Source organism: Syngnathus acus, chromosome 10 (assembly GCF_901709675.1).
Source record: "Syngnathus acus chromosome 10, fSynAcu1.2, whole genome shotgun sequence".
Lineage (NCBI taxonomy): Eukaryota > Metazoa > Chordata > Actinopteri > Syngnathiformes > Syngnathidae > Syngnathus > Syngnathus acus.
Window position 1 is genome coordinate 337,202 of NC_051095.1, and position 25,151 is coordinate 362,352.

Consider the following 25,151-nt stretch of genomic DNA (forward strand, 5'->3'; position numbering starts at 1 on the left):
TACCTGTTAGATAATTGCAATAATAATAAAAAAAACGATCATAGTAATAATAATAAAAATTGCACCCGTAAATTAAGCTTGCCATTCAATGCCATCTTATTCGATCAATGCCGACTCATCGACTGTCTCATCCGACACTTTCTTGCCTTCCATTCCATTTGTTTTCATCGAAAGGCATTTCTCTCTCGATGCACTTACATGTCAGATAATTGGCCACCCCGAGTTGAGAGGAAGTGTGAGGGAGGATGATGGCGACACACGCTCTATCTCTGGCCAAGTGACTGCGGCGCTGAGGTCGTGACCCTCCGTGCAGTCCTTTCCCCGCCCTCCGGGCCGTCTGTCTGGGGGCTGCGGATGACGCTCTCGCAGGAAGAGGACGGCTGATTAGGATGGGGGAGGGCACCCCTGACCTTTTGTCCAGAAGGAAAGGGTGGGGGGGGTCGTGCCCCCGCGTGCACCCTTGCGTGATCCACACTGATTGAGAGAACCAATATCAAGATTACACAGCAAACCCTTGCGGTTAATCGTTGCCCGCCCCCCCCCCCGCCCTGAAATCTTGGTCTGTGTGTTCCCTGGGGGTGGGTGATGCGTCCAAATCACATTGTGGACTCGCCGCCATCTGCTTTTGTGTCATTTGCAGCAAAACGGTTGCTGGATGCAATTGAGGCAGGCTGGCAGGCAGGCTGGCAGGCAGGCTGGCAGGCTGGCAGGCAGGCAGGCAGGCAGGCAGGCAGGCAGGCAGGCAGGCAGGCAGGCAGGCAGGCAGGCAGGCAGGCAGGCAGCCACGCAGGCAGGCAGCCACGCAGGCAGGCAGGCATGCAGGCAGCCACGCAGGCAGGCAGCCACGCAGGCAGGCAGGCAGGCAGGCAGGCAGCCACGCAGGCAGGCAGCCACGCAGGCAGGCAGCCACGCAGGCAGGCAGCCACGCAAGCCGGCAGCCACGCAGGTAGGCAGGCCGGCAGGCAGGGAGGCAGGCCGGCAGGCAGGGAGGCAGGCCGGCAGGCAGGCAGCCAGCCACGCAGGCAGCCAGCCACGCAGGCAGGCAGCCACGCAGGCAGGCAGGCAGCCACGCAGGCAGGCAGCCACGCAGGCAGGCAGGCAGCCACGCAGGCAGGCAGGCAGCCACGCAGGCAGGCAGCCACGCAGGCAGGCAGGCAGCCATGCAGGCAGGCAGCCACGCAGGCAGCCACGCAGGCAGGCAGGCAGCCACGCAGGCAGGCAGGCAGCCACGCAGGCAGGCAGACAGCCACGTAGGCAGGCAGGCAGCCACGCAGGCAGGCCGGCAGCCACGCAGGCAGGCCGGCAGCCACGCAGGCAGGCCGGCAGCCACGCAGGCGGCCAGGCACGCAGGCAGAGAATGGCGAGCGATGTCGTCAAATGACACCACATTTTCAACTGTTGTTCACGTTGGATTAAAACAAAGAAAATGGCATTTTCTGCTACAATTCCCTTCACTACATTTGCGAGAGAGGTTTGGCCAAGTGAATGTGAAGAATGGCGTCGCAGCGAGGAAGCGGGGCGGTGGCCACTCAACGGCTGGGGGGTTAGGGTCCGGGCGGGGCTTGCTGTAGAGCGGCAGGTGCCTTAATTGTGCCCCCGACAAAGCCTCGGCGAGTGGGCCAGCCTCTCAATGAGCGTGCGGCCAAAAGGAGCCATGAATGGAAGCGCCAGTGAATGAATGAACCAACCAACAAATGGATGAACACACGAACGAACGACCAAATGGATGAACAAACGAACGAACAAACAAATGCTCGGCCGAACGGACAAATGAACAGAGGAACAAAAGAATCAACAAACAAATGAACGGATGAACAAACAAATGAACAGCCAAATGAAGGAATGAACGAACGGTCGAACAAACAAATGAACAGAGGAACAAACAAACGACGGGCCAAGCGAACGACGGGCCAAACGGACGAAGGAAGAGCCGGAGACCCCACCCGGATGCAAAAGGCCTCCTACAACGGGCGTAGGACGAGGAAGCCGGGCCGGACCGGACCGGACCGAGTGGCAGACGGATGGACTGCCGTGGTAGAGCCTTTCAGCAGATGTGCACAAGGCGAGAGCACTTCCAAAACAACACTTTAGAATCCAGTCAAGAAGCCATGTGAGGAAACAAACCAAGCTCAATTGATTGGTTGGCTCTCTGTGAATTCTTGCCTGGCTTGTTTGTCTTCTGTTTTCTGGAGTCCGATTGCTTCATCTTTGGCATCTTCCCCGTTGCTTTTGATTCAGTTCTTAACAGGTCGTTGAGTGTTTCGGGACGGTCACTTGATTCTCGGCTCGGTTCTTGACGGCCTCGTGACTCGGTTGGCGATTGTTATGTTTTTTTCTTTCTTCTTGAGCCCTAAATGGTTTCAACACAGCTTAACGGATTCTCCAGCGGTTTTTGATCTAGCTTCTGACTCGGCTCTCATTGGATTTGACCGGGTCCTAGGTGCTTGACATGATTTTTGAGCCGTCCTTGACATGCTTCTAGAAGAAAATCAAGCGTGTCAAGGACAAATAAAGAATGTCTCTTCTTTGTCTAAGCCAAGGTGTGCAAGCAAGGGAGGGATTTGGGGAAATGATGAGGTTTGTTTTGGGGTGGGTGGGCTTGGGACAATAAAGCGAGACGGCACACGCGATTCATTCCGCCTCAGAAGAGAAACCCTGCCTCACCATCTGCTCGGGGTCAGGAGCGTTTGCCGGGGTCGGCGTCACATGGCATAAGCGACCCCGCCCCCACTAACACAAAACGCCCCAACCCGCCCGCCCTTCAGCCTCGCACGGCAGACACCCGTCCGACCCGCTCCCGTGTGGAGGGGAGTGCGACGCCGGGCGACCCCCCCCCCGCCCACCAAAACAATGGCCTGTCAGATGAAAAGGACCCCGGTGAACTTGATATACATCACAAAAGGGCCACAGCAGCGTGCCTCCCTCCCTCCCTCCCTCTCTCCCACCCTCGGCGCTCGAATTTGAGCTTGAAAGCGCGACGACTGCCGGCCGCTCCAGCAAAAAGAAGGAAAGAACATGTCAAATCTATAAACATTTTCACGTGGTCATTCACAAGCTTTGCATTTTCAAAAACAAAGATTGAAACATTGACTTCTAAAATATTTGAAAAATGTCCAAACACTTTTTTAACAGCATTTATAAGGACTGGCTCAAGGCCATAAAGAAATCAAATCGCAATACAAGACATGGAGTGGAGACCGAGTGTATGTTTTGAATTCTCTGGCGGCACGTCTTCAGCGAGGCACGGCTTTTTTTCGCGGCTTGACCTCGGACCCAGCGGCCTTCTGCTTCCTCCGATGGATGAAGAAGCGAGCGAGCGAGCGAGCGAGCAAAGCTGCTCTTGAGGAAGCGTTTGTTTATTTTTTTTCCCCCTTGCTTGCGTGCGAGAGTGGCCTGTTCCTAATTCTCTCACTAACGTTTAGGGGTCGGGGATTAGTGAGAAGATCAGACGGACGGGTTGGGCGAGGTATCGCTCGTCGTGTCTTTTTCTCGTGCGTGACTGTCAAGCAGGCGTATCCTGACTCAAGCCCCCCCCCCCAAGCCAAATCCCTTAATCTGCTCTCGGACACGTCTGGAGGGCAAAACAAACAAATAGGATCTCCCCCTCCTCCGTTGCCGTTGGTGACACACCCGGCCAGCCTAGCGGCTGATGAAGGGATGAAAACAAAACTTGTGCTCGAGAAGGATCGCAAACTTCCTGCGGAAGCCGCGTGGCCGAATCGTCGCCTGGGGTTCTCCTTCTGGCGCCAATGACGGACGGGCCACATTTCAGTTGCTTGTTTGGGCTGGGTGGGCTGGGCTGATTCCTTGCTTTCTTGATCGCAAGTGTTGGATTTTTTTGCCTTGATGCAAATGAGCAACGAAAGGTCCAATACAACTTGAACAAAACCCCCCGAAAAGATGTCATTTGGACCGTACGGGGATTCCGTCTGACAACGGCGCAGGAAGAAACTGCTTGTGAGAAGGTGGCCGACCGTCACGAATGATGCGAGACTGCCAACGACCCGCACGTGCAAGGAAAAGCGGTCCGCTATGGCAGAAGTTAAGCTTCACTCCAGCTTCCATTTATCTGCAGCGGCGGCGGCGGCGGCGGCGGCTAGTCCACACGCCATCCGGCCGTCCGGCCTCGCCCTCTCCTTCCCCTGGCCGCCGTGCCCATGAAGCAACCTTTCTACCTTCTAATGAGAACCATCTTAGCCGGCTTATATTTTTGTTTTTTTGCTTTCCGCTCATGGCGAGCTGACAGGCGGCTGGGCCAGAAACAGTGAGGTCACCGCTGTTATATTTAAGAGGGTGGTGAGCTCATTGGAGGAAAACCACAAAAGCCAGAGAGCGAGCCAGCCAGCCAGCCAGCCAGCCAGCCAGCCAGCCAGCCAGCCATCGATCCATCCTTCCATCCTTCCATCCATCCATCCATCCAGCCAGCCAGCCAGCCAGCCAGCCAGCCAGCCATCGAGTCGGCCGTTGGCAACGGCACGGCCGGCGCACGGCCCGCTTTGGTCAAACCGTGTCTTGACATCAAAAGTGGAGTAGGAAGACATGGCGCGACGCTCGGTTCCCATTCAAAGGCTGTTTGGCGACTACGTCGGTCGCTCGGCGGGCGCACTGACGCCAGCCCAAATCTGGCCGCGTGCTCCCGATTCGGGAATCCCGCCGATCCTCTGCACGCTCTGGGCCATCCCGGAGAAAGAAGACAGGAGGTTGGTCGGGGCAATGGCGAGGATCACCAGGAAGTGGAAAAAGCAGGAGCAGCAGACCAAGCGCCACAAGCACACGACAGTCAAATTGGCAAGCGAGCAAGAAAAGGAAGCAAACACCGAGGCCCGAGCCCAGCCCGCCGGCCAAAGAAGGAAACGCCGCACGAGCTGCACGAGTGGGCTGCTTTTTGCCAACACGCAAAGAACGTTCTGCACCACGTCGTGCGCGCCTCCAGATTGGGGGGGGGGGGAATGCAAGAGTGCTTTTGCAAGACTGGGAAGATGAGGTCCGTGCGGGACAAAGATTTTCCTCTGCAGTGAGTACAGCCCAAAGAAAATGGCGGAAATAAGAAGTCCTTTCCAAGATTTTCAACTAATTGCTTCAACATTTCCAAAATCGGCGGCGGCGGCGGCGGGTCCGCGTGCGACAGGATCCTGGCAAGCTCCGGCCGCACCGTGCTCGGCAATTTCCTGCTCACCTCATTTGGAGCTTGCTCAACCGCGGCCAAAGTTTGTGAGCGAAGCGCTGCTCCCTCCCACACAGATTTTTGCTTTCTTTTGAGAGACGCACGCGCAAGATAGTCGATGGCCGTCGGAGCGACAGAGCGCCGGACAATTGCGGCTTTTCGGCAAAAAGACACACGAGCTAAATTTGGGAACGACAAAAGATCGGAATCCATGAGCGGACTTCAAAGAAAGATGGAGGGAGGCCTGGAATTCAGCTCACGCTATCAATTGAGTCTTCAGGTCCTGGCAGCAATGGCCAGTAGAAAAATCATAATGAGTGTTTCTGATTGGCTCTTTCAAATGTGGAAATGTTTCCAGTTGAAAGGCTCAGAAAGTGCCAAAAAAATGAAGAAAAAACAAAAACAAAACCTAGTCCCTACCGAATCTAACTTGAATGTCAATCATTTTGATCCTTATTGAGTAGATGCTTCAACTTGGGGCATTTAGCATGTTTCGGTGTAGCAGTCGTCTTAGTTTATGCCCGGAATACGTTTTTGTTGCAATGGGAAATTTCTCTTTTGTCTCCTTCTCCTGGCTCTCCTCCCCAACGCAGATTTTGGTGACAAGTCGACTGTACGTACACCCAAGCGCTTCTTTAGGGGACTAAAAAATAAATAAAATCGTAGCTTTGACCATGTCGAAATTGCGTTGTCTGATACTGCCATTTCGCTCCCGAACCAATACACTGTTGCGCTCTAGTTGGATTTGTGTCATTTGCTGTTGACCTCCTTTACTCGAACTGCCTGCCTGCCTGCAACCTGCCTGCCTGCGTGCTCGCCTGGCTGGCTGCCTGGCTGGCTGCCTGCCTGCGTGGCTGCCTGCCTGCGTGGCTGCCTGCCTGCGTGCTCGCCTGCCTGCGTGGCTGCCTGCCTGCGTGGCTGCCTGCGTGCGTGACGCGTGGCCTCAAGAATGCACTTCCCTTCCTCTGGCCGCTCGCTTCAATTTCCCCCTCGGCTCGCGGGAGCCGTCGCTTAAGGAATCTGGAAAACACCAGCGGGGGAATGAGAGGAATTTTCAGGCCGGGCTCTGGAGTTTTCTCTCCTTTCGGAGCTGGGCCCAACAATAACACGCTCGCATAGACAACGGGGCTGTTTGTCCATCGACGAGGAGCGCAGTGGCCCTTCCTTCGCCTCGCTCGCTCGGGCTGGCGGCCGGCCCGAGAGTCCCAAAGTACAGGCTACACGGAACGATGGAACATAAACACATGCTTGAGCACTTTCTTCATCGCTCTCCAATCCTTCTTTCCTCCCAGGGATGCTGCTCAATGTCAGGAAACCGCAAAAGCAGAAATGCGAGGGGGGGGATTTTGGAAATGTTCTGCCTTTAGTCACACTGTGAAACGTCTTTTGAGCCTTTCGAGAAACTTCTGTTTCCTTTTTGACTGCTCAACTATCTAAAAAAAATAGTCCGACTTGATTATTCACAACATTTGCTCACCAGAGTTCGGGGCCTTGACCCAACAAGTTGCCAAGAAGCAGCTATTGTTTTTCAATGAGAAGGGCTCGCCCCAGTGGACAAAACAAAAGAGGACAAGCGTCGCTTCCTCAGCCTCACTTAGACGCGGGCTCCCTCTTGTGGTTCAGATAAGAACGACCGTCTGAAGACAACTGGATTTATTTGTCTTCATTTGCACATTTGTTTCCAAACTTTTCTTTAGGTATATACTATATATATGAATAAAAGTCCGATTTTATCATTAAAAATATTTTCAATAGGTTTATTTTATAATGGCTGGCACATGTCAATCATGCAAACTCCACACAGGACTCCAACCCTCATTACTACAACGTAGACGTGCAGGCCGTGCTGTGCTCAACATTAAAAAGTCGTTTTTCCATTGTGGGTCCCCTTCGCATAATGGATACAAAGTCAAATCCTTGGCGGACTCACACGCCAGCGGAGCGACATCCATCGGCAATCACTTCTTGAACGGATCGGACCAAATTTTCACACCTGTGGTGGAAGAAAACAAACGAAGAAACAAACAAACAAACTCTCAATTCCTGGTGGATTTTTCCTATTTGTGCCAGGGCTGTGTAAATGACTCATTAAATGGATGAATGATCCTGAGAACGTACCAAGGGGCTGCACGTCGGCCTGTTCGATTCCTGAGCGATTCGTCTTCTGGACTTCTCCTGAAGTGGAGGGGGTGGGAGTGAGGGGCGTAATCAAAGCAGTTTTGGGACCAGTTCAGTTTTTAATCAGGACCACTGGACGGGGAGCGGGGAAATCGAACCCAAGGTTAAGAATACACACGAGGAAAGAACATTTTAACGCCAAACTCATTCGCACGTTGCAACCAACTTGACATTAAGGGCAAAACGTGTCATTGTTAGCCACTTACTGTACTCATTTTTGTGAGTGAGCGGGTAGAAGAAGATGGGATAGAACGCAGCAGCGACGGCTGTTATGAATCCTCCAAAAATGAACACTATTTTGTGGTTTTTGGACATTATTCTTGGTCGTTCGGCAAGGAGAGCCGCTACGCTCACCTGTAAGTCCGCAATGTTTGAGTCATTTGCTTCCGGGTTCAGAGGAAATGAATTCAACTCCGGCACTTGTCCTTTCTGGCTTTCCGTAGTGGTTCGCGTTTATGGAACGCTGCCACCCAAACAATAATGGCCGCCCCGATCTGTGACGTCAGCGCATATCCTCTATCATTTAAAAGTTGGGGCTGTACTCGCTTCTATCTATTTATTTATTTATTTATTTATTTATTTACTTATTAACAAAAAGGCATCTTTTACACATATTTTACTTGATTTTGTGCTACGATGTATTGGCAAATACAAATGACCCTAACCCAAATTTTTGTAATCCCACATGGACGTCTCGGCATGATGACTTTTAAACACATTGTGATGATTTGTAATCTCGTCATGCCGACTTCTAATGTCGTCTCGTCTATTATTATTTTTTTGCTCTAGGGGTCCCTCAAAATACATCGTCGTCGGACTAATATGTGAAAATACGCTCGGATTTTTATTTTTTTTTGTCCGACAGTATTTTCATTCACTCCTCCAACTACAAACTTGAGTCGTACCCGTGTTGCGAACGAACCAACAACGAAGCAGCATTTGCGACTAAGCCTTCTGTAATGTGTTGCTATAATCAATAAATTAAACCAGTCAATATGAGGAGTGAGTTATTATTATTATTAATAAATTGTTTGATTCACATTCTATTAATGCCAGTATTAATTGCAACAACAACACCGCTTTACTTGCAGTGCTCAAGGCAAAGTACTAGGATGTGCTTTTGAACAAGCGCGTTTCCGTCCAGGCCTCTAGGGGCGCTACACTGGAAGCTGAAAACGGCAAACTGCAGCACGGTGATGAGCACAGTCAGCGTAAGTCGCCAATGTATTGATTTATGGTTTGCTCATTGCACGCAAAAAATAATTTATAAGTCTGAGTCATCCACTTTTAGATAAATACTCGCAAGGTGCGGCAATTTTGAATGACTCAAGTGAGGCAGCGGCGTTGCCTGGACACTCGAGCATCTTCGCCTTGATTTTCGTCCATTTTACAGCGGTTATTATACTTTTCCTGTCATATCGCATATTGCTCTGCATTTAACGCCTGGTGAAGAAAGAAAAAGACGGGCGGCTGGAAGCAACGGCGCCACACCGCGCATGCGTACTTTGGCCGCCATCTTGGAAGGGTATACACCGCGCGTTGTAGGTGGTAACCTGACAGAGCACTTCCAAATATGGATGGGTCGTCGGTCGACTTAACTCGTACTTTTTGACACTTTTTATAACTTGAATTTTCTACTAATATTTCACATCATTTTCTCTTCTTTGGGGGAAATCAATCAAGTTTTAGTCAACAGCATTGGCACAGACCAAGTCAGTTTGCATGGTCAGTTTTCAGATTTACGAAAGACTTCCCATGAGCCGTTTCATTGCTGTGTCCAGAAAGGAGAGCGGGAGCAGCGGAGGAAGCTGCATCAATTTTTAGCAGACCTGGCCTTACTGGGTTCCTTACAGGTGCAATGGCGTCAAACATGGGCCCACGGGTTTGCTCATCAAATGACCGCTTGTCCGCTTCTCTCCTAGGGTTTTAAGTACTTCCAGCCTTGGTTGAGAGGGAAAGAGGAGCTGCTGCTGACTGTTGTCAATGAAGATCTGGTCAGTGGTCGGTCGGCAATGTTGGGAAAAATTGCGCCCGACGCGAAGGACGTACAAGTAGCCATTTCCTTTACCTACCAATCAGGGATGGCGCTCGCCGGGCTTCGCCGTGTCCAGAGCCTCCTCCGGCAGCGTCTCCAGCACCAGCGACATTTGTTCGCCCAGCAGCAGCTCCCCCAGCATAGCCAGCCGGGCGGGCTCCCCCCAGCCCGGAGAGCCCCGGGGCCCGGCGGCCCAGCTCCCTCTCGGGTGCGTGCGCTCATTCCCGCCTGGGTTGCTGATCATTTTGACCCGTCCAGTTTGAGCACTTGGTGCTTTGCTGCCCTCAGGGACCCCAGGAGCGAGGAGCATCTACTGCCAGCCTCCCCCAGCGAGCGCGAGATGGCAGCGCCTGTAAGAGAGCTCGTCTCGTAGCGAGTTCCAGACGCACGTTAATCGCAATACCGTGCACGGTGTCGAGTCCACGGTGCTCTTTTTAAACCTGCTTGCGTGAGAGCTCACCATCGCACAGCCTCAAAATGACACGACCAAATTCAATTGCGATTCCATTTTTCTTTCCAAGTATGTTGATGGAAACAAACACATTACAGCAAACAAAAGATTTTGGTCCTCGGAGGTTGGTGTCGGTTGATTTTTGCAGACGCTTCCCCCACAACGCAACAGGAGGTGAACTGCACCCTGTTCTTGGTGGCCGGCTACGTCAAGTACGGGCGCCCGCACGCTTGGATTCGCTCCAACCACGAGCGCCTGGTCAGCATCCCAGGCGGCCACTCCCTGGTCAGGGACACGCCCATGAAGCTCAAGTCCATCGCTGATTGGCAGAGCGGAGGTACGGAAACCGAGCCAAGGGTCTCTTCAGGAGATCAGTTGTGGCTTTTTTTTAGGTATTCGCGTGTGGGACGTGGTCAGCGAGCTGGTGTGTCTCTGCACCATGCCCTTCCCCTCCAACCCGTTGGCTCTGGACATGGGCTACATCCAAAGTCTGGCCGTGCCGGAGCGCTTCCTGGTCACCGGAGCCCTCCTCAACTTCCTGGAGACGTACGCCGTCTGCGGCAACCGCAACGAGCTGCACTACGACAAAGGTGTCACCTCAACAAAAAAAAAAAAAAAACCTGGAGTTCGTTTTGGTTGTAACGGCTTTCTCCTCTTCAGTGCTGGAGGAAGTGCGGCCTCTGCGCCATCTGCACGTCCAAACCCTTCTGGAGCTACAGCGGCTGAAAAAGCAGGACGTGGACAGCGTGACACGGCTTCCGTGAACTCTGTTTAAGTTGAGCAACTTTGCGACCCGTCTCACGTCCAACCGTCCCCGTTTTCATCGACCAGAGTCCGCCGCCAAGTCAGCGAGGACTTTGGGGGGGGGGGGGGGTCTTGGTTTTGACGTTCATTTTTTGCATCCAAAGGCGGGACAAGATGCTTTCGGAGCTGACAGAGTTCAAAACTGCTGCGGGATTTTGAGAACTTTTTCTTCTTCTTTTTTGCACGCACTGCAGGCAGGCCAAGCCAATATTTGCCCGACGCGCTTGACCACACCAATGTGTATAAAATCCTTTTAATGCATATTTCATTAAAGCCGTACATTAGAACGTGCAGTACAAAAATTAAAATACAAAAGATACTCCCTTGAGCAGTCACTTGTGTGAAAGAAATCACAAAAAACAAAATATGAAAAATTTGCAATGTGGACTGTTGAGCATTACTTGCCGGTTGGTGGGATGGCAAAACTCGATGCAAGTCACTTTGAGGGAGGAGCAAAAAGCACGACGGCCGGCGCTCGCTCCGGCAGCCGTTTGGAAGCGCCAATGGCTTGGGGACACGCGCTCCTTTGAGGCTTCAGCTCCAGCTGTCAGAGACGGAGCCTCGGGCTCGGAGAGGGCTTCGGGACACGCTTTTCCGCCAGCGGACTGCATGCGGAACCACACGGACGATAGATAATTAGGGACATTGCGAGCCAGATTGCAATTCTACTCACAGGCACTTATGACTGATTGGGTGAGCGGTAGAATGCGCGGACCTTTGGAAAAGAATCGACCGCTAATTGCAATTGGGTTGCCTTCAAAAGACCTTCCTTTCCCGGCAAACGTATTTGATGAAACGCTACATTTTGTCCAAAGCCATCAAGCAGGTGAAGCATGACATCAGCTCACCTTTGCCCAGGGCGGCAGGTAGCGTGCAGCTTTTGGCGGCGTCGCAGGCGCTCGGCGAGCCTTCCCTCTGGCACTCGCTCAGCGCACGCTGGAAGGAGCGCGCCAGGCAGCCCGCCATGTCCCGCGCCCGCTCGGCCCGCTTGCACCAGAAGACGCGGCACTGCAGCTGCTGGCCCTGGTGCTTGCAGATGTACAGGAAGAGGTTGGGGCGCTCGGCGTCGGCGGCGCAGTACGCGATGTCCCGCAGGTACGTCTTGGCCAGCTGCCGGCCCGTGCTGAGCTCCTTGACCTCCACGTAGCGGGGCCGCACCACCAGCGCGTGGTCTTTGCTCAGCTTCTTGGCGCCGGCCGCGCCCGCCAGCAGGCGGCCGATGGCGTCCCGCGCCTGCTCCCGATCCAGGGAGAAGATCTTCTCCGTGCCCAGGTAGTGGACCTTAAAGAGCGGGTCGCCGTGGGACAGCGACTCGGTGCGGTCGCGGCGGAAGTGGCGGCGCAGCGCGCCCGGCGACTTCTTCAGGCTCTGCATGAGGTGGAAGGGGCCCGCCGACATGGCGCCCCAAGCAACGTGTCCACGCCGCCCGTGGTCAGCCTTCCTTCTCCGGACGCAGTTGCGCAAGTCGCCTTGGCTGCTTTGTCTCTGGAAGAAGATCAAATGGGTCTCCTTCAAGCGGCAGAGCGACGGCCTTCAAACACACGACGGTCAACATTTGCTGGGGGGGGGGGGGGGCAAACAAAAACATTTCCAGCGTTAGAAAGTTCACTCAAAGGAACTGCAGTTTGAGTGACGAGGTCTGTTGTGGCCTGACCGAGTGACTGAAGCTCCTCCCCTACTTCAACCTCGTTCCTTGGTCAGGCCAGAGACAGTCTTCAAGGGGAGGAGTTTCATGTAGCCCACACTACTACTTTGCATGTATACGCAATGGTAACCCGTAGTCAATGACTCGCTGAACTGATGAGCGCATGACGCTTTCAGGCCGTCACACGGCTATTGTTTGGCCGGCCATCTCCATTGTGTCGCTGTAACTTTGGTTCCTATTTCCCGACATCCCTCCTCAAGAGAGAGCACATACTCGAACCTTTGACCATTGTTGGTGGAGCCGTACGGGTGCAGGAAACAGCTTGGCGTGGCCCTGCCCCCTAGCCAAAGTCCTGAAATATTTGCGTTCCCCGCACAATGACGTGCTTTTGCGAGTAATGAAGACACTTGGACACAACACGACAGCTGTGTTGCTGCTCATTTCCTGCTCTTCAGTACGTCAAGGCAGTGGTCGGTCAGCCAAGCTCCTCCTGCACTCATTTCTCCACAATACCTCGGTACTGAGATAGAAGCCAAGTCAAACTTTGGAGTTTCTCAACTCACTTGGATAGGGCGCTTGGGTCCAGGTCTACTTTGGCCCTGCACGGACTTCAGAAAGAGTTCCGCGCCACAAAATGCCAACAACGAACGGCTTTTGTCTAGATTTAACTTTCCAACTCATGCAGAACGGAGAATATGCAAAAGGTTCGCTACAAATCGGCCTGTGTTGGTCATTTCTAAGTGCCAGTAAACTGACGAATTAAATACACTCGTAAAGTCCAGCTATGACAATCGAGCCAGTAGAGCTCACGGTGAAAAGTCAAGCAAGCAAGTGTTGAAACGTGCAGCTTGGCTTGGCTTGGCTTGGCATGGCATGGCATGGCATGGCTTGGCTTCGGTTGCTTCGTTGCTCTTACCTGGCGGCCGCAGGAGTCTCATGCAAGCGATGTCCGTGAACGCCTCAGCTGAAACGTGGAGTACACTGCCAAGCTAAATCGCGCCAGGAAACGATGGAAAAACTCGAAGGAGGACAGTAAAATTCGGTTTTGGGCCTGGTTACAAACGCACGCTACGCTTTTCGACGCTAACGCGATGCCATCTTCACGCTCCTGTGTGCGACTCGGTTCCGCTCGCGACTGTTTTAAACGACAGGCGCGGGCGCGCGCGCGCACGTCACGAGAGGACGCGCACCCGCGTCAGAGAAACGAGGGACGGGCGCAACCAAGGGGACGCGGGGAGGAGGGGTGCGGCTAAGCTATAAATGGCACGTTTGTTTCAGAGTACGACGCAAGGTGGGTGGGGGATTCAGCTGACTGAGCTCTTTTTTACGATACTAAAAGTGGCGGGTTGAAAAAAAAGGAACAAACAAAAGGTGGCATTTTTATCTGTAACAAAGGTAATTCCCCTTGCTTGACAACATGAATGCTTTACCCAAAGTCTGCTCACAGGCTACGCCAGTCAAGACTGTCCATAGACTGAGAATGTTTTTTTATACGTACATATGTTCCCAGTGACTGACCGGTCCACGTCGGACCCCATTTCTAACCCAGTCAGCTGGGATGGGCTCCAGTTCACCTACGACCCCAATGAGGACAAACAAACCCGAGGGAAAATTGGCATCTATATTTAGTGTCCAGAGAAACATTTTGATGAGCATTACATTTGAGCTGCCTTTCTGTGTGCCTGGTGCGGTCAAACAGTAGAGCTCCTGTGTTTTTTTCCCGGCGGCAAAACAGTTGAGGCCTTCGGACGTCATGCCTGCCTGCCTGCCTGCCTGCCTGCCTGCCTGCCTGCCTGCCTGCCTGCCTGCCTGCCTGCCTGCCTGCCTGCCTGCCTGCCTTCATGGCTGCCTGCCTGCCTGCGTGGCTGCCTGCCTGCGTGGCTGCCTGCCTGCATGGCTGCCTGCCTGCGTGGCTGCCTGCCTGCGTGGCTGCCTGCCTGCGTGGCTGCGTGGCTGCCTGCCTGCCTGCGTGGCTGCCTGCGTGACTGCCTGCCTGCATGGCTGCCTGCCTGCGTGGCTGCCTGCGTGGCTGCCTGCGTGGCTGCCTGCCTGCGTGGCTGCCTGCGTGGCTGCCTGCCTGCCTGCCTGCGTGGCTGCCTGCGTGGCTGCCTGTGTGGCTGCCTGCGTGGCTGCCTGCCTGCCTGCCTGCCTGCCTGCCTGCCTGCCTGCCTGCCTGCCTGCCTGCCTGCGTGGCTGCCTGCCTGCGTGGCTGCCTGCCTGCGTGGTTGCCTGCCTGCGTGGCTGCCTGCCTGCCTGCCGCGCGCGGTGCCTCGTCGGTGCACAGCGGAGCCATTCTTGCTCTCGCGGTGTCAACGTCATGGAACCCTTTCACACCGGCAGCCCGAGCCCCGAGTCATCACTCTCAAAAAGTTGGCTAGAATTTCAGAGTGAACCTGAATGCATTACAGTGTAACACTGTTCATCTTGTACAGCAGTACTTCTCACCACCTCCCAAAAGGACTTCACATAATGACCAACATTCAAGAACAGTTGTGTAGTAGACCCAAGTGTTCATGTACTATAACGTGGCCTTAACACTCTTGGATGTACTCAGATACATCCATCACCAGTAAAAGTCACTCAAATATTCTTAAATCTACTGAAATAATGCCATACATTTGCCTAAACACGATTGGACTTACTGTGTGTGTGTGCGCGCGGGTGTGTGTGTTACTCTGCTCTGTGTGAAAAGTAGCACGTCTGAATGACTACTGCAACATCGATGCTGACTTCCATTAGTGTCCAAGGTGTTTCACATTATTGTGTTAGCATTAAGCTAGTGGACATGGGTCAGCGCCATGATCATTTAAAAAAAAAACTTTTTTTAAATGTTTTTTTCTATTGTTTAGTGTGTGTAAGGAAGCATTTGTTTGAAGGGTTAGAATTTCTGTAAGGTATGCTAATTTCCATCAGATGGTCACGTCATATGTTAGCATCAACTTAGCTGACTTGAGTTATATTGTGGTTTGATTGAAGATTTGCGAGTTTTCTTTGATATTAGTTTTACCATTTCAAGTCGTCTAAATTTCACCAGGGAAGAAGTTCATATGATGAGCAAACTTGAAAAGTTGCCTCCAACTTGGTTCTGGTCCTATGAGGCGTTTACTCTTGTGCTCCTTCCTCCTCCCCTCCTCCTCTCCATGGCGTCACATGACTCACGCAGGGTTGAGAGTGAAAACAGGCAAGCGCAGATGTCCAAATAAGGGCGTACGCGGCGTCTATAGAATGACAGCATGTCTGCTTGCCTCTACCCCCTCTTTTAGTGTGTTAAAGTGAAAAAAAAGCCCAATCACATGAGCTCATTTCCTCATTTCACACCTTCGCCCAACTGAACACATTTACTCAAGCATACTGGGCTGACCGTGACAAGTGACGTCACGGAATGCAAGGAAACCTCCAACCATCATCCTATTGTTCATTTTCGGTAAGGGCAGCGGTCAGCAGCACCTGCCTTTGCGGATGGAGGTCACCTGGCTGAGTTGGGCGTAGGGGGCGGGGCTATCCGAAACCAGACTAAACAGGAAGAAGAGGAGGCGTCGAGAGGTCTTGGCAACGAACCACACGATCTGACGAAGTCGGCCGGCTGCGTCGGTCTGCGTGCGTCATCGCTGACATCTGATTAGGCGGGAAAGAAAAAGAAAAAAAAGAAAAAACAACAACTTCGGCGGCCTTCAGTAGTCAGGCACACGCGAGCTATTAATAGCAACACGCACGCACGCAGCAGCCAGGCAAGTGGTTAGGCAGGAATGAAGGCAGCCTTACACAATTTCTCCTTTCCTGCGCCCGACACACAACACACAATACGCACGCGCACAAGTGGTTGTGACCTCAACCTTTTAAAGGGGCTGCCATCCACTCGATCACACACATTCTCTCCGTCACACACATGGGCAGGAGAGAGGGGTGAGTGCATGGGGAAAGAAAGGAAGGAAGGATGGCGAAGGAAGAGAGAGAGAGAGAGAGAGAGAGAGAGAGAGAGAGAGAGAGAGAGAGAGAGAGAGAGAGAGAGAGAGCGAGCAGGCAGGTAAGAGACACGGAGCCCCGGGGAATGGAAAGAGAAGGATGAGCGAAAGAAATAAAGAGGGAGGGAGAGAGACGGGAAAAAGAGAGAGGAGCCACAGAGGGGGAGAAGTACTACTGTACAGAGAGAGGTGGAAAAAAGGTGGGAAGCAAGGCTGGGAGGACCAAAAAGACTGAGCGAAAGCCACCAAAGAAAAAAAGCCTACGCATGTCAAGTAGAACCTGCGCATGCTGTGGCTCAATTGAGCGTACGTAGAGTTTCCACGGCTACAGTGCTCTCTAGCGGCTGAAACAACAACAGCAGCAACATTTTCGACGGAACTACTGCGCATTACAAAAGCTCAAGTGAATGTTCCACAGGGAAATCTTCGGAGGATGCAAAATACAACCCCCAAAAAAAAGCAAAATAATGTTTCAATACGAGGATAGAGTCCCACAACGACGACAATTTGATTTTGTTGCAAAAATGCGAAAATAAAAGCCAAAATGTTGTACAGCACTTTTACAAGAATTAAAGTCAGACAGTCATCGATAAGATTCAAGAATTTTGATTCGCCATGTTTGAGCGTGCCAAAGAAGAAATCGGACTTGGGCCTCTATTCAACATGAAGCACTTGATCTTTTACAATAAAGCCTTCCCGCCTCGTTCTATTGTCCATGATATGTGAACCGCTTAGCCTCGCGAGGGTCGCGGGTGTGCTGGAGCCTATCCCAGCCGTCATCGGGCAGTAGGCGGGGGGATACCCTCAACCGGTTGCCAGTCAATCGTAGGGCACAAAAACAAACGAAAAGAAGCCCTATCATGACAGAGATACTTTGGAATTTGAAAATATTTAACAGAATGATAATAAGACGAAGAGTTTCGAAAGAAAAAATCATTTACTTCAAGGTCACCATTTGAAGATCAAAGTTCAAGCTCACTCACGTTCATAAGAATAAAGTGTACCTATTACAAGAAAATGCCCTCCGACCTCTAAAATCTTGCGAGGACAAGAGTTCAACCTTGATGAAAAAGCCGTAAGATGACGAGAAATTGAGCGTTGAAAAGTGGGCGAAATGAGATTCTTATCGTGCATTCTGTCGCCCTCGTGTGGCCAGCCCAGGGAACGCCCAACACTCCAGATCGAGACCGGTTGATAGGATTAAACAGAAGAGAGAGAAAAGACAAGCAAGAAAGGAAAGAGAAAAAAAGAGAAAAGTGCAGCTCAGAGAGACACAGGAGGGGAGAACGAGGCTCTCGGCGTCAGATCTCAACTCGGGAGCCCCCCCGGTCGGTCGGTCGGTACTCATGCGCGCGCGCGCAGTCTTAATAAAGACAAGAGGAGGAACACCCCCCGCCCTCCCAGCTAGAGAAGCCCGAAGGGAGAACCGAGACGCCGAGAGACGGATGCAACAGTCGGCGAGATGCGACGCGCCAATTAGCGGACCGCGCGTGTTCATTAAGCAGCCGCGGCGGGCCAGGGTGCGGGGTGGGGCGGGGTGGGGGGCTCGAGTGCGCCGTGTATGTGACCAACTAAGACGCACCACCGTGGGATGATCGGCGGCGGCGGCGGCGACGGCGGCGGCGGCGGCGGCGTTGACTGAGTGAGCATGCATCGGATCGCGCCGCGGCGGCGCAAGCTCCGGGCGCTGTGGGCTTCGCTGGCCCTGCTGGCACTGTCCGTGGCAGCCTGCAGCGCGCTCTTCACGGCGTGGACTTGGCGCCAGACGCGGGACCTGTCCCAGTCCTTCCACATCCTCCAGGAGCGCCTCGAGCAGGTCGGAGCAGCAGTAACAACCAAAAAGACGACGAGTAACCCCCCCCCCCCCCCCCCCCCCCACGCCAAAAAAAAAAAAAAAATGAAAAAAAAAGTGGTTATGCAACTTAACTCGTGCATGCGGTTACGGGAATCATCGTGGGGGACGTGCGGTGGTGTTTAAATCTGAATTTCCCACTCTCTCTCAAAGCCACGCTTTTATTGTCTTTTGTTAAACAAACAAACAAACAAACAAACAAACAAACAGTTTACTGGAAACCCTGAAATTCTTTCATTCTTGTTTTTTTTCTTCGCTCCTCACTCACATCTAATTTGGAATGTAGCATCAGTGGCAAAGGCCAAGCAACCTTTCCTCGTATTCCTTTCCAAAATGATTGATTTTAGCAGCCGTTTTGAAATGTACTTTCAGTCTGGCTTGTTAGTTTGGAGCACCACTCGTCACTTTTTCATTGAGTCAAGTTTTAGTCGAGGATAAGTGGAGAACGTTCGTTCCAGTTCGAATTAGTTTCCTTTGAGTCAAAGGTCAGCAGCATTTGAGTCTGGTTTCAGTCAGGACAAACATTTCCCCCCTGTTTGTGAGCGGATATTCTGATTTCATTGATGAAAATGGAGTTGCCTTGAATTATTTGAGTTGATCTGAAGAAGTTGTTTGAAGTTTTCGTTTGCATCCAGGTCTTAGATGAGCTCATACTTGTGGCCACAGTTGCCCGCTTTGACCACCGCAACACTTAGCACCATTGCTACAAGCTAGCAAGTTAGCCAGCATTTGTCAAACGTTAGCGTAGCGACATTGTAGCCGTTGCTTTTATGTTATTTTAGAAACGACCACCACCAAACGTTGAACTTAACGAAGCCTAATGTAACCTAATGTTTTGCCGTGAAGCGCCAGAACAAGAATCACGGCCAGGCCAATCGATCATTGATTCATTTTCGTCTCGTCATTGCTGGTGAAGTGAGATTTTTGCCCGGTCTACTTCATTTTGTGTGGCGTCTTCATTAGTCAACGCACACTGCGAGGCTCTCGGTCACGTCTAAGTGAAAAATGTGAGTTGACGACTGTATTTGCTTGGGGTTAGGGTTAGGGTCTTCCGTTAATCTTCCGTTTCACGAAGCACCTGTGGCAAATGCAAACTCTCCATAACATCCCTTTCTGATGATTCTCCTGCAATAATCACGCCCTGGCATGAAACTCAACAGAGGGAATTTTAATTGGATCATCTGTGGCAAGAAAACCGCTCCGTAATACGCCTTTGTGAGCGAGGTCTGGAAGGATTGGGTATTTTCCTGCTGCCTTTGCCTGTTGATTCTTGGTTCCTTCCTATGCCTGGCATTTTTTGGGATGCTCATTCCTTAAAGTCTTTCCATGTTCTGGAAGGACATTTTTGTCTTGCTCTTTCCTTATTATTTCTTGCTCTTTTATGATGATGCCTTCCCAAGTGCATTCAAGATTTGACACAATGAGGGATGCCCTGGCATTGCCCGTTGCACTTTATTTTTTCCACCCAATTTTGCATCATTCATTCATTCATTCATTCATTCATTCATTCATTCATTCATTCATGTATTTATCAATATGCCTTTTAGATTACCGAAATAATTCAAGATTTTAGGCCGGTGGTATTTGCAATGATGCCCTGGCATTAGCTTTTTACTCAAAAGAATTAATTTCAGTGGACAAACTTTCCTCAATAGGCCTTTTCAAGTTTGTTTGCTTTCTTATCTCTCCAGGAGTGGGAAATACTCTTAGCATTCTCTTTTTTTTTTAAATCAACAAAGGTGGTGGTGGTTGGGGGAGGGGGGGGGGGGGGGAGAGTGGCCCACAGCTATGGACACGTGGAGTGCTGATGCTTGGAACATTTGTTGCCAGGAGAGCGACAGTAGCGTGCCGTTTAAGCACGCACGCATAAACAGATGCGCACACACACACACACGCTTCTCCTCTAGCGGGCCCCCCCGCCAAGCGTTTCAAACTCTGCTGGCTCCGCAAATCTCCTTTCTTTCCCAGAAAGCCAGCCAGCGAGGCCAAGCACTAAAACGTGCTGGGGGGGAGGGGGAGGGACATCCGAGTGTGGGATGCACACTCGTTCATCTCACACGTGTGTGTGTGTGTTTGCACAGGTCAACATGCAGCGGAAGGCCATTGTGCAGCTCATACTGGAAAAGCGGGAGCTGCTGGTCGGCCAGAGAGTCAAGCGAGACGGTACACGCACGCACGCACGCACGCACGCACGTACGCCGTTTTGGGCTGCAGCTAAAAGTCGACACAGGAAGCAGTAGGCAGCCGGGCTGCTGCGGCACAAATTACAGGTCTGACCAGAGCGGCCTCACAGCCTAGAAAACCATCTGGCTCGGGAACCGGGCCTTGTTGCACGCTTCTGGCTGCACTGTCAATTTTTTTTTTTGGGTCAAGGGGGGGGGGGGCTATGATTTGTTGTGAAAGCAGGGATACTTGACGACCTATCATTGCGGTATTTATGGCAGCCCTCGTGCGGGCGGCTTGATGATTATGTCCGGGAGTGAAGCCTCGGTCGGGACCACGGGGTGGGCAATTCTTGAGATGCTTTAATGCCTCTTCCAGATGAAGTTTAGTGTCAAACTAAACATGAAAATCAATTTCACTTGGGGCGTTTGAAACTACCAATGCCCCAGCTAGCTACATATCATTGACAAGCTCGCATTATTATAGTTCACAAAAACAATATCGGTCAGAGAAAATGTTTACGAATGAAAACAAAAGTATCCAATAAAACTACAATTCTAGCGCAAACGTCATCTTTGTCAATTGAGGAGCTTTCGGCCTTTGTTTTGAATGGCTTTTCTTTCCGGCAGCAATGAGGACGCAAAGTTGAGCATTGCGCTTTTCTGTTTGACACTTTGATGCTTTTTCAACGAACGGCAGTTTGCTAAACCCTGTCGGCTCCGATTGGCTGCTAGCTAGCTAGCAAATGCAATTGGGTCGATGACAGAGACGTACGCGATAGGCAAAGCGACGACAAACAAAACGGCACAATCAGCTAAATGTCACTTTGGACTAAAAGTTGATCTGCTACCCGCAGGCCAGTATGCCTGTGAGAATCGTGGACAATACGTCCTCGGTTCACTTGACTTGACTTAGTGAACTTTTTTTCATCATCAATATAAGGAAGAAATGTTCCTCGTATTAAAAAAAGTAACACTAAAATCAATTAATTAAAGAAAGAAATAAAACTAATACATCCTCGGTGCACTTGACTTGATTTTGTGAACTTTTTCTCATCATCTTGGAGTCGACAAATGTTCCTTATAATAAAAAAAAACTACATTAAATATAATTGGAAAAAAGGAAAAACTACTACTAATAAATCAATACAAAAAATAATAAAACTATTTCATCTTCGGTTCACTTGACTTGACTTAGTGAACTTTTTTTTCATCATCTTGGACTCGAAAAATGTTCCTGATATTAACAAGAACTAACACTAACTCTAAACAGAAAAAAGAGAAACAATAATCAACAAAAGCACCCTGAAAACTAAGTGAATTTAAAAACTCAAAGAAAAACTACCGATAGTCACGGGTAATAAATTGGGAAGCCTCCTAACGCTAAGTGCGAGCTTAAACGATGCATCCTTTTGACGTTAGCATTGAAAGCTGCAGGTTGCTGATAGCCAAAAGCGAGGTCAATCAATCTTTCTATTTTTGGGCAAAGCTGCTCTGGAGAATTGACGGCACCTTTGCGGCCCCCTTTCTTTCCTTTCCTTTCTTTTCCCGTCTCTTTCTTTCTTTCTTTCTTTCTTTCTTTCTTTCCACCGCTTCATCTCTCTCATTCCGTTTATGTTGGATGCTTTGGTCTCCTCAACACATTCCTTTTTTTTTTTTGGATTCCCTGCGAGCGGCTGCCGGCACGCTCCCATGAAGAAAAGAACAGTTTGAGGGAAATCTATGAAAAGCACGTGACGGGAAATCCATCCTTTGGCCATCTGCTAAAGCCGTTAAGACAGCGACGAGATGGGCGGCAAATGAGCGCGGCCGGCGGCGTTTGGAGACAGATTGTGGAAGCGCACCAATGTTTTTTTTCTTTGTCGCACTCACATTCTGTCTGCCAACCAAAAGGGGCAACGCTGCGCGGGAAGCACGGAAACGGCAAGAAAGCGGCGTCTCATTTTGAGAGTAAGTGGCCTGGCAGAAGCCTCGTCTCACCTTAGCGTCTGTCATGCCGCCAAAAAGCCTTCATTGACTTTGCCTTTTCTTCCTGACAGTCACCAAAGTCTCCTCTCAGCAAGGTAAGGAAGGGTGCATGGGTGCCGGGGCGGGGTGGGGCGACTCATTCCTCATTCCTCATCCCACGTTGCCCTCGCTCCGCAGTGGGCGAAGGCGGCGTGATCAAGGGCTGGGAGGAACGCGCGCTCAACATGAGCAAAGCCGTCAGCTACGACAAGGAGGAAGGCACCTTTGTGGTGGAGAGGCCGGGCGTCTACTTCCTCTTCTGTCAGGTACGCCGCCCACAACCGAGCTGAAACAAAGGCGCACGTTCAACCGCGAGTCGAACAAGCGTAGTGCGCACGGACGGGAGTGATAATAAAAAGAGAATGGGCAACAACAGGCTGAACGCTACCGTATGCTAAGTTAGCATTACGTTAGCATAACATTAGCATTGCTAAACAAGGAAGTGACCTAACATATTAAGAGCTATTCAAATATCTACAATCAATTTATCCAAGCATCCGCGTCAGTCCAAATCATTCAATTCGACGAAATCTTCAGCCTTGGTGTCACTTCCAAACAACTCCGCTAACGCCGCGAGTAGAAGACGCGGCGCTTTCTCTTCTCCGTGGCTTCCGTCGGACGCATGGTCAGTTGCCTGGAGCGCCCCCGTGCGGTTTAGAGTGACATGTCAAATAATGTAAAAATGCAGGTTCTATTCAACGAGGAGAAGTCGCAGTACGTTAAGCTGGATGTGGTGACCGGTGGCCAGAGGCCCCAGAAGCTGCAGTGCATGGAGGGCTACGGGACCACCCCGTCGGCCGGGCCGCACCCATCGCACTTCCTCAAGCCCTGCCAGGTGTCGGGGCTCCTGCGCCTGGACAAGGGCGCCCGGCTGCACGCCGTCACCGGACCTTCCTTCCGCCTGCACACGTTGGGCAACCCGTCGGCCTCGCCTCACATCTTCAGCATTTTCAAGGTCAACTGACGACGGGGGGGGCAACTGGAGCCCCTCCCTCTGCATTCGCCCCCAGAGGGGGGGAACTGTAGCCCCTCCGCAAAGGGGCAGGGGGGAACTGTAGCCCCATCTGTAAAGGGGGAGAACTGTAGCCCCTTCCTCTGCATTGGTCTCCAAAGAGGGGGGGGGGAGGACTGTGGCCTCTCCCTCCGCATTGGCCTCCAAAGGGGGGGGGGGGGGGGAACTGTAGCCCCTCCGCATTCACCCCCAGCGCCCCTTCTTCCCACGGACGATCCTTTTTTGGGCAAAGCCAACGGTGTGCGGACGCCGTTTAGCCGGCGACGCGACCCGGCCAAGGGGGCGGACGAGAACCGGAAGGAGACTGGGCTTCCGCGTTTTGGGCCGTGCTGTGCATAACCTGGGAACTTTTTGGACATCGCAAAGATGGGATTTTTTTCTTTAACAAGCCTTTTTGTAACATGAAAATGGACTGCTTAATGCATTTTTTTTTCCCTTGGAGTAGTCACTCTGTACTTTTTCTTGCTATTTTTGCTATCTGTCGTTTCAAAGACTCAACCGCGAGTTTATTGTCTGGATCATCCGGTGGAACAAAAGGAAAAAAAATCATTGACATGTTCAAAATCTCATTGGGGCTACAAAGACATGGAGCGCTGTGTTCCAAAATACAATGTGGCTTGTTTTCCTAAATGGACTCTCAATAGGGTTGAAGTCAGGGGATGGTGACCCTGCTGCTACCCTGATGTCAAAGCCTATATGCAGCAAAAGATTCATTGGTGTCTAAAACAAGTTGGCAAAACAAGCTTTTTATTTGTTTAAAAAATAAAAACTCGCAATGTTAAGAGAATAATGTTGACTAAAGTTACAATTTGAATGAGAATAAAATCAGATTTTTTTCAGGAACAAAAAACGGATCTAGTTTAGGAAAACGGTCGTATTTTGGAGGAAAAAGTCACATGCTTGAGCATCCAGACAGTGGAGGAGGAAAAAAAAAAAAGTCTCATTTTGAGATTACAATCAACACGATTTTTTTTAAAGCAAAATAGACACTCGTAAGAATAAAGACAAAAAGACAAATTAGCCGTGCATATAACTTCAATCTCTGCATAATAATTTGGAACACAGAGTCAGCCACATTCCAATCATGTTTTTCCCCAGCAAAACTGCTAATGGGAGAACAAGCGAGCGCCAAGCGGGCCGCGCCGCGCCGCGCCGCGCCGTCCGTCCGTCCGCCTTGCGCAAGTCCAACAAGTGTGTTATTTGCAGCCGCGCGCGGTTGCCTTTTTGTTTATGAGTCGTTTTTGTGGGCTGGCCGCATGGCTTTGCTTGCTTTGCCTGGGGCACTCGGGTTCCTAACCCTTGCCAGCGTGTTGCAAAAAGGAACGTGGCACTATTTTCATCCTCTTTTCATTTCCTCACCCGACCGCCTGCCCGCCCGCCGTCGTCCGTCCCCCTCAAAGTAAGCCCCCCTGGCTGCCTCACATTTCCCCCTTGTCAGCACACACGCTCGCTCGCTCGCTCGCTCCACCAAAGCCGCCCGCCATCTCCATTTTCACTTCCTCATGCAAAGCTGGAACATTGCCGCACGTACACACACGCACACACGCGCACACACACCCACACACACACACTTCCTTGCTCGTATTTCAATTTTGCTAAGGGTCAAAGTTGACGTGTCGGTGCCTTGTGAGCCTGGATGGATGCTTTGCGTTTAGGGGAGGGCGGGGCAAACCAAAATAAGCCAATGCAGGGTCATTTTGGGGAAGCCCCTTCCCACTAAACGTTTTAAATACGATAGTTACATTGATATTGTATACGGGCTATACAGGTCAAGTCATTCGTAAAAAAATGTAAAAAAAAAAAAAAAAGCATTGTGATTGTAAGATATGTGATTGAAATAAATTTGCTTCGTCATTCTCAAATTGAATCTGTCATGTAT

General features: G+C 51.3%; 4 protein-coding genes across 5 annotated transcripts; 2 read left to right on the forward strand and 2 right to left on the reverse strand.

Moving 5' to 3' along the window:
* Nucleotides 1-6,892: 6,892 nt before the first annotated feature.
* Nucleotides 6,893-7,749, reverse strand: smim20 (small integral membrane protein 20). The gene is made up of 3 exons (XM_037260824.1): nt 7,549-7,749; nt 7,283-7,339; nt 6,893-7,157 (listed from the first exon to the last, which is right to left on the reverse strand). Exons 1-3 carry the CDS (start codon nt 7,655-7,657, stop codon nt 7,123-7,125), a joined length of 201 nt encoding a protein of 66 aa, XP_037116719.1. The 5' UTR covers nt 7,658-7,749; the 3' UTR covers nt 6,893-7,122.
* A 588-nt stretch (nt 7,750-8,337) lies between these two features.
* Nucleotides 8,338-10,954, forward strand: si:dkey-19b23.7. The gene is made up of 10 exons (XM_037262989.1): nt 8,338-8,344; nt 8,495-8,553; nt 8,634-8,648; nt 9,124-9,195; nt 9,265-9,336; nt 9,422-9,585; nt 9,666-9,729; nt 10,000-10,165; nt 10,221-10,418; nt 10,489-10,954. Exons 1-10 carry the CDS (start codon nt 8,338-8,340, stop codon nt 10,590-10,592), a joined length of 921 nt encoding a protein of 306 aa, XP_037118884.1. The 3' UTR covers nt 10,593-10,954.
* A 49-nt stretch (nt 10,955-11,003) lies between these two features.
* si:dkey-19b23.8 lies at nt 11,004-13,721 on the reverse strand. 2 transcript variants are annotated; one of them, XM_037260816.1, is made up of 3 exons: nt 13,194-13,721; nt 11,481-12,117; nt 11,004-11,237 (listed from the first exon to the last, which is right to left on the reverse strand). In XM_037260816.1, exons 2-3 carry the CDS (start codon nt 12,028-12,030, stop codon nt 11,167-11,169), a joined length of 621 nt encoding a protein of 206 aa, XP_037116711.1. In that variant the 5' UTR covers nt 12,031-12,117; nt 13,194-13,721; the 3' UTR covers nt 11,004-11,166. The 2 variants fall into 2 exon arrangements, with proteins under 2 accessions (XP_037116711.1, XP_037116710.1); XM_037260815.1 differs by having other exon boundaries at nt 11,481-12,190.
* Nucleotides 13,722-17,487: 3,766 nt separating this feature from the next.
* tnfsf12 (TNF superfamily member 12) lies at nt 17,488-25,150 on the forward strand. Its single transcript, XM_037260807.1, has 6 exons — nt 17,488-18,055; nt 20,173-20,254; nt 22,147-22,203; nt 22,293-22,316; nt 22,399-22,526; nt 22,949-25,150. Exons 1-6 carry the CDS (start codon nt 17,888-17,890, stop codon nt 23,222-23,224), a joined length of 735 nt encoding a protein of 244 aa, XP_037116702.1. The 5' UTR covers nt 17,488-17,887; the 3' UTR covers nt 23,225-25,150.
* Nucleotide 25,151: the final 1 nt, after the last annotated feature.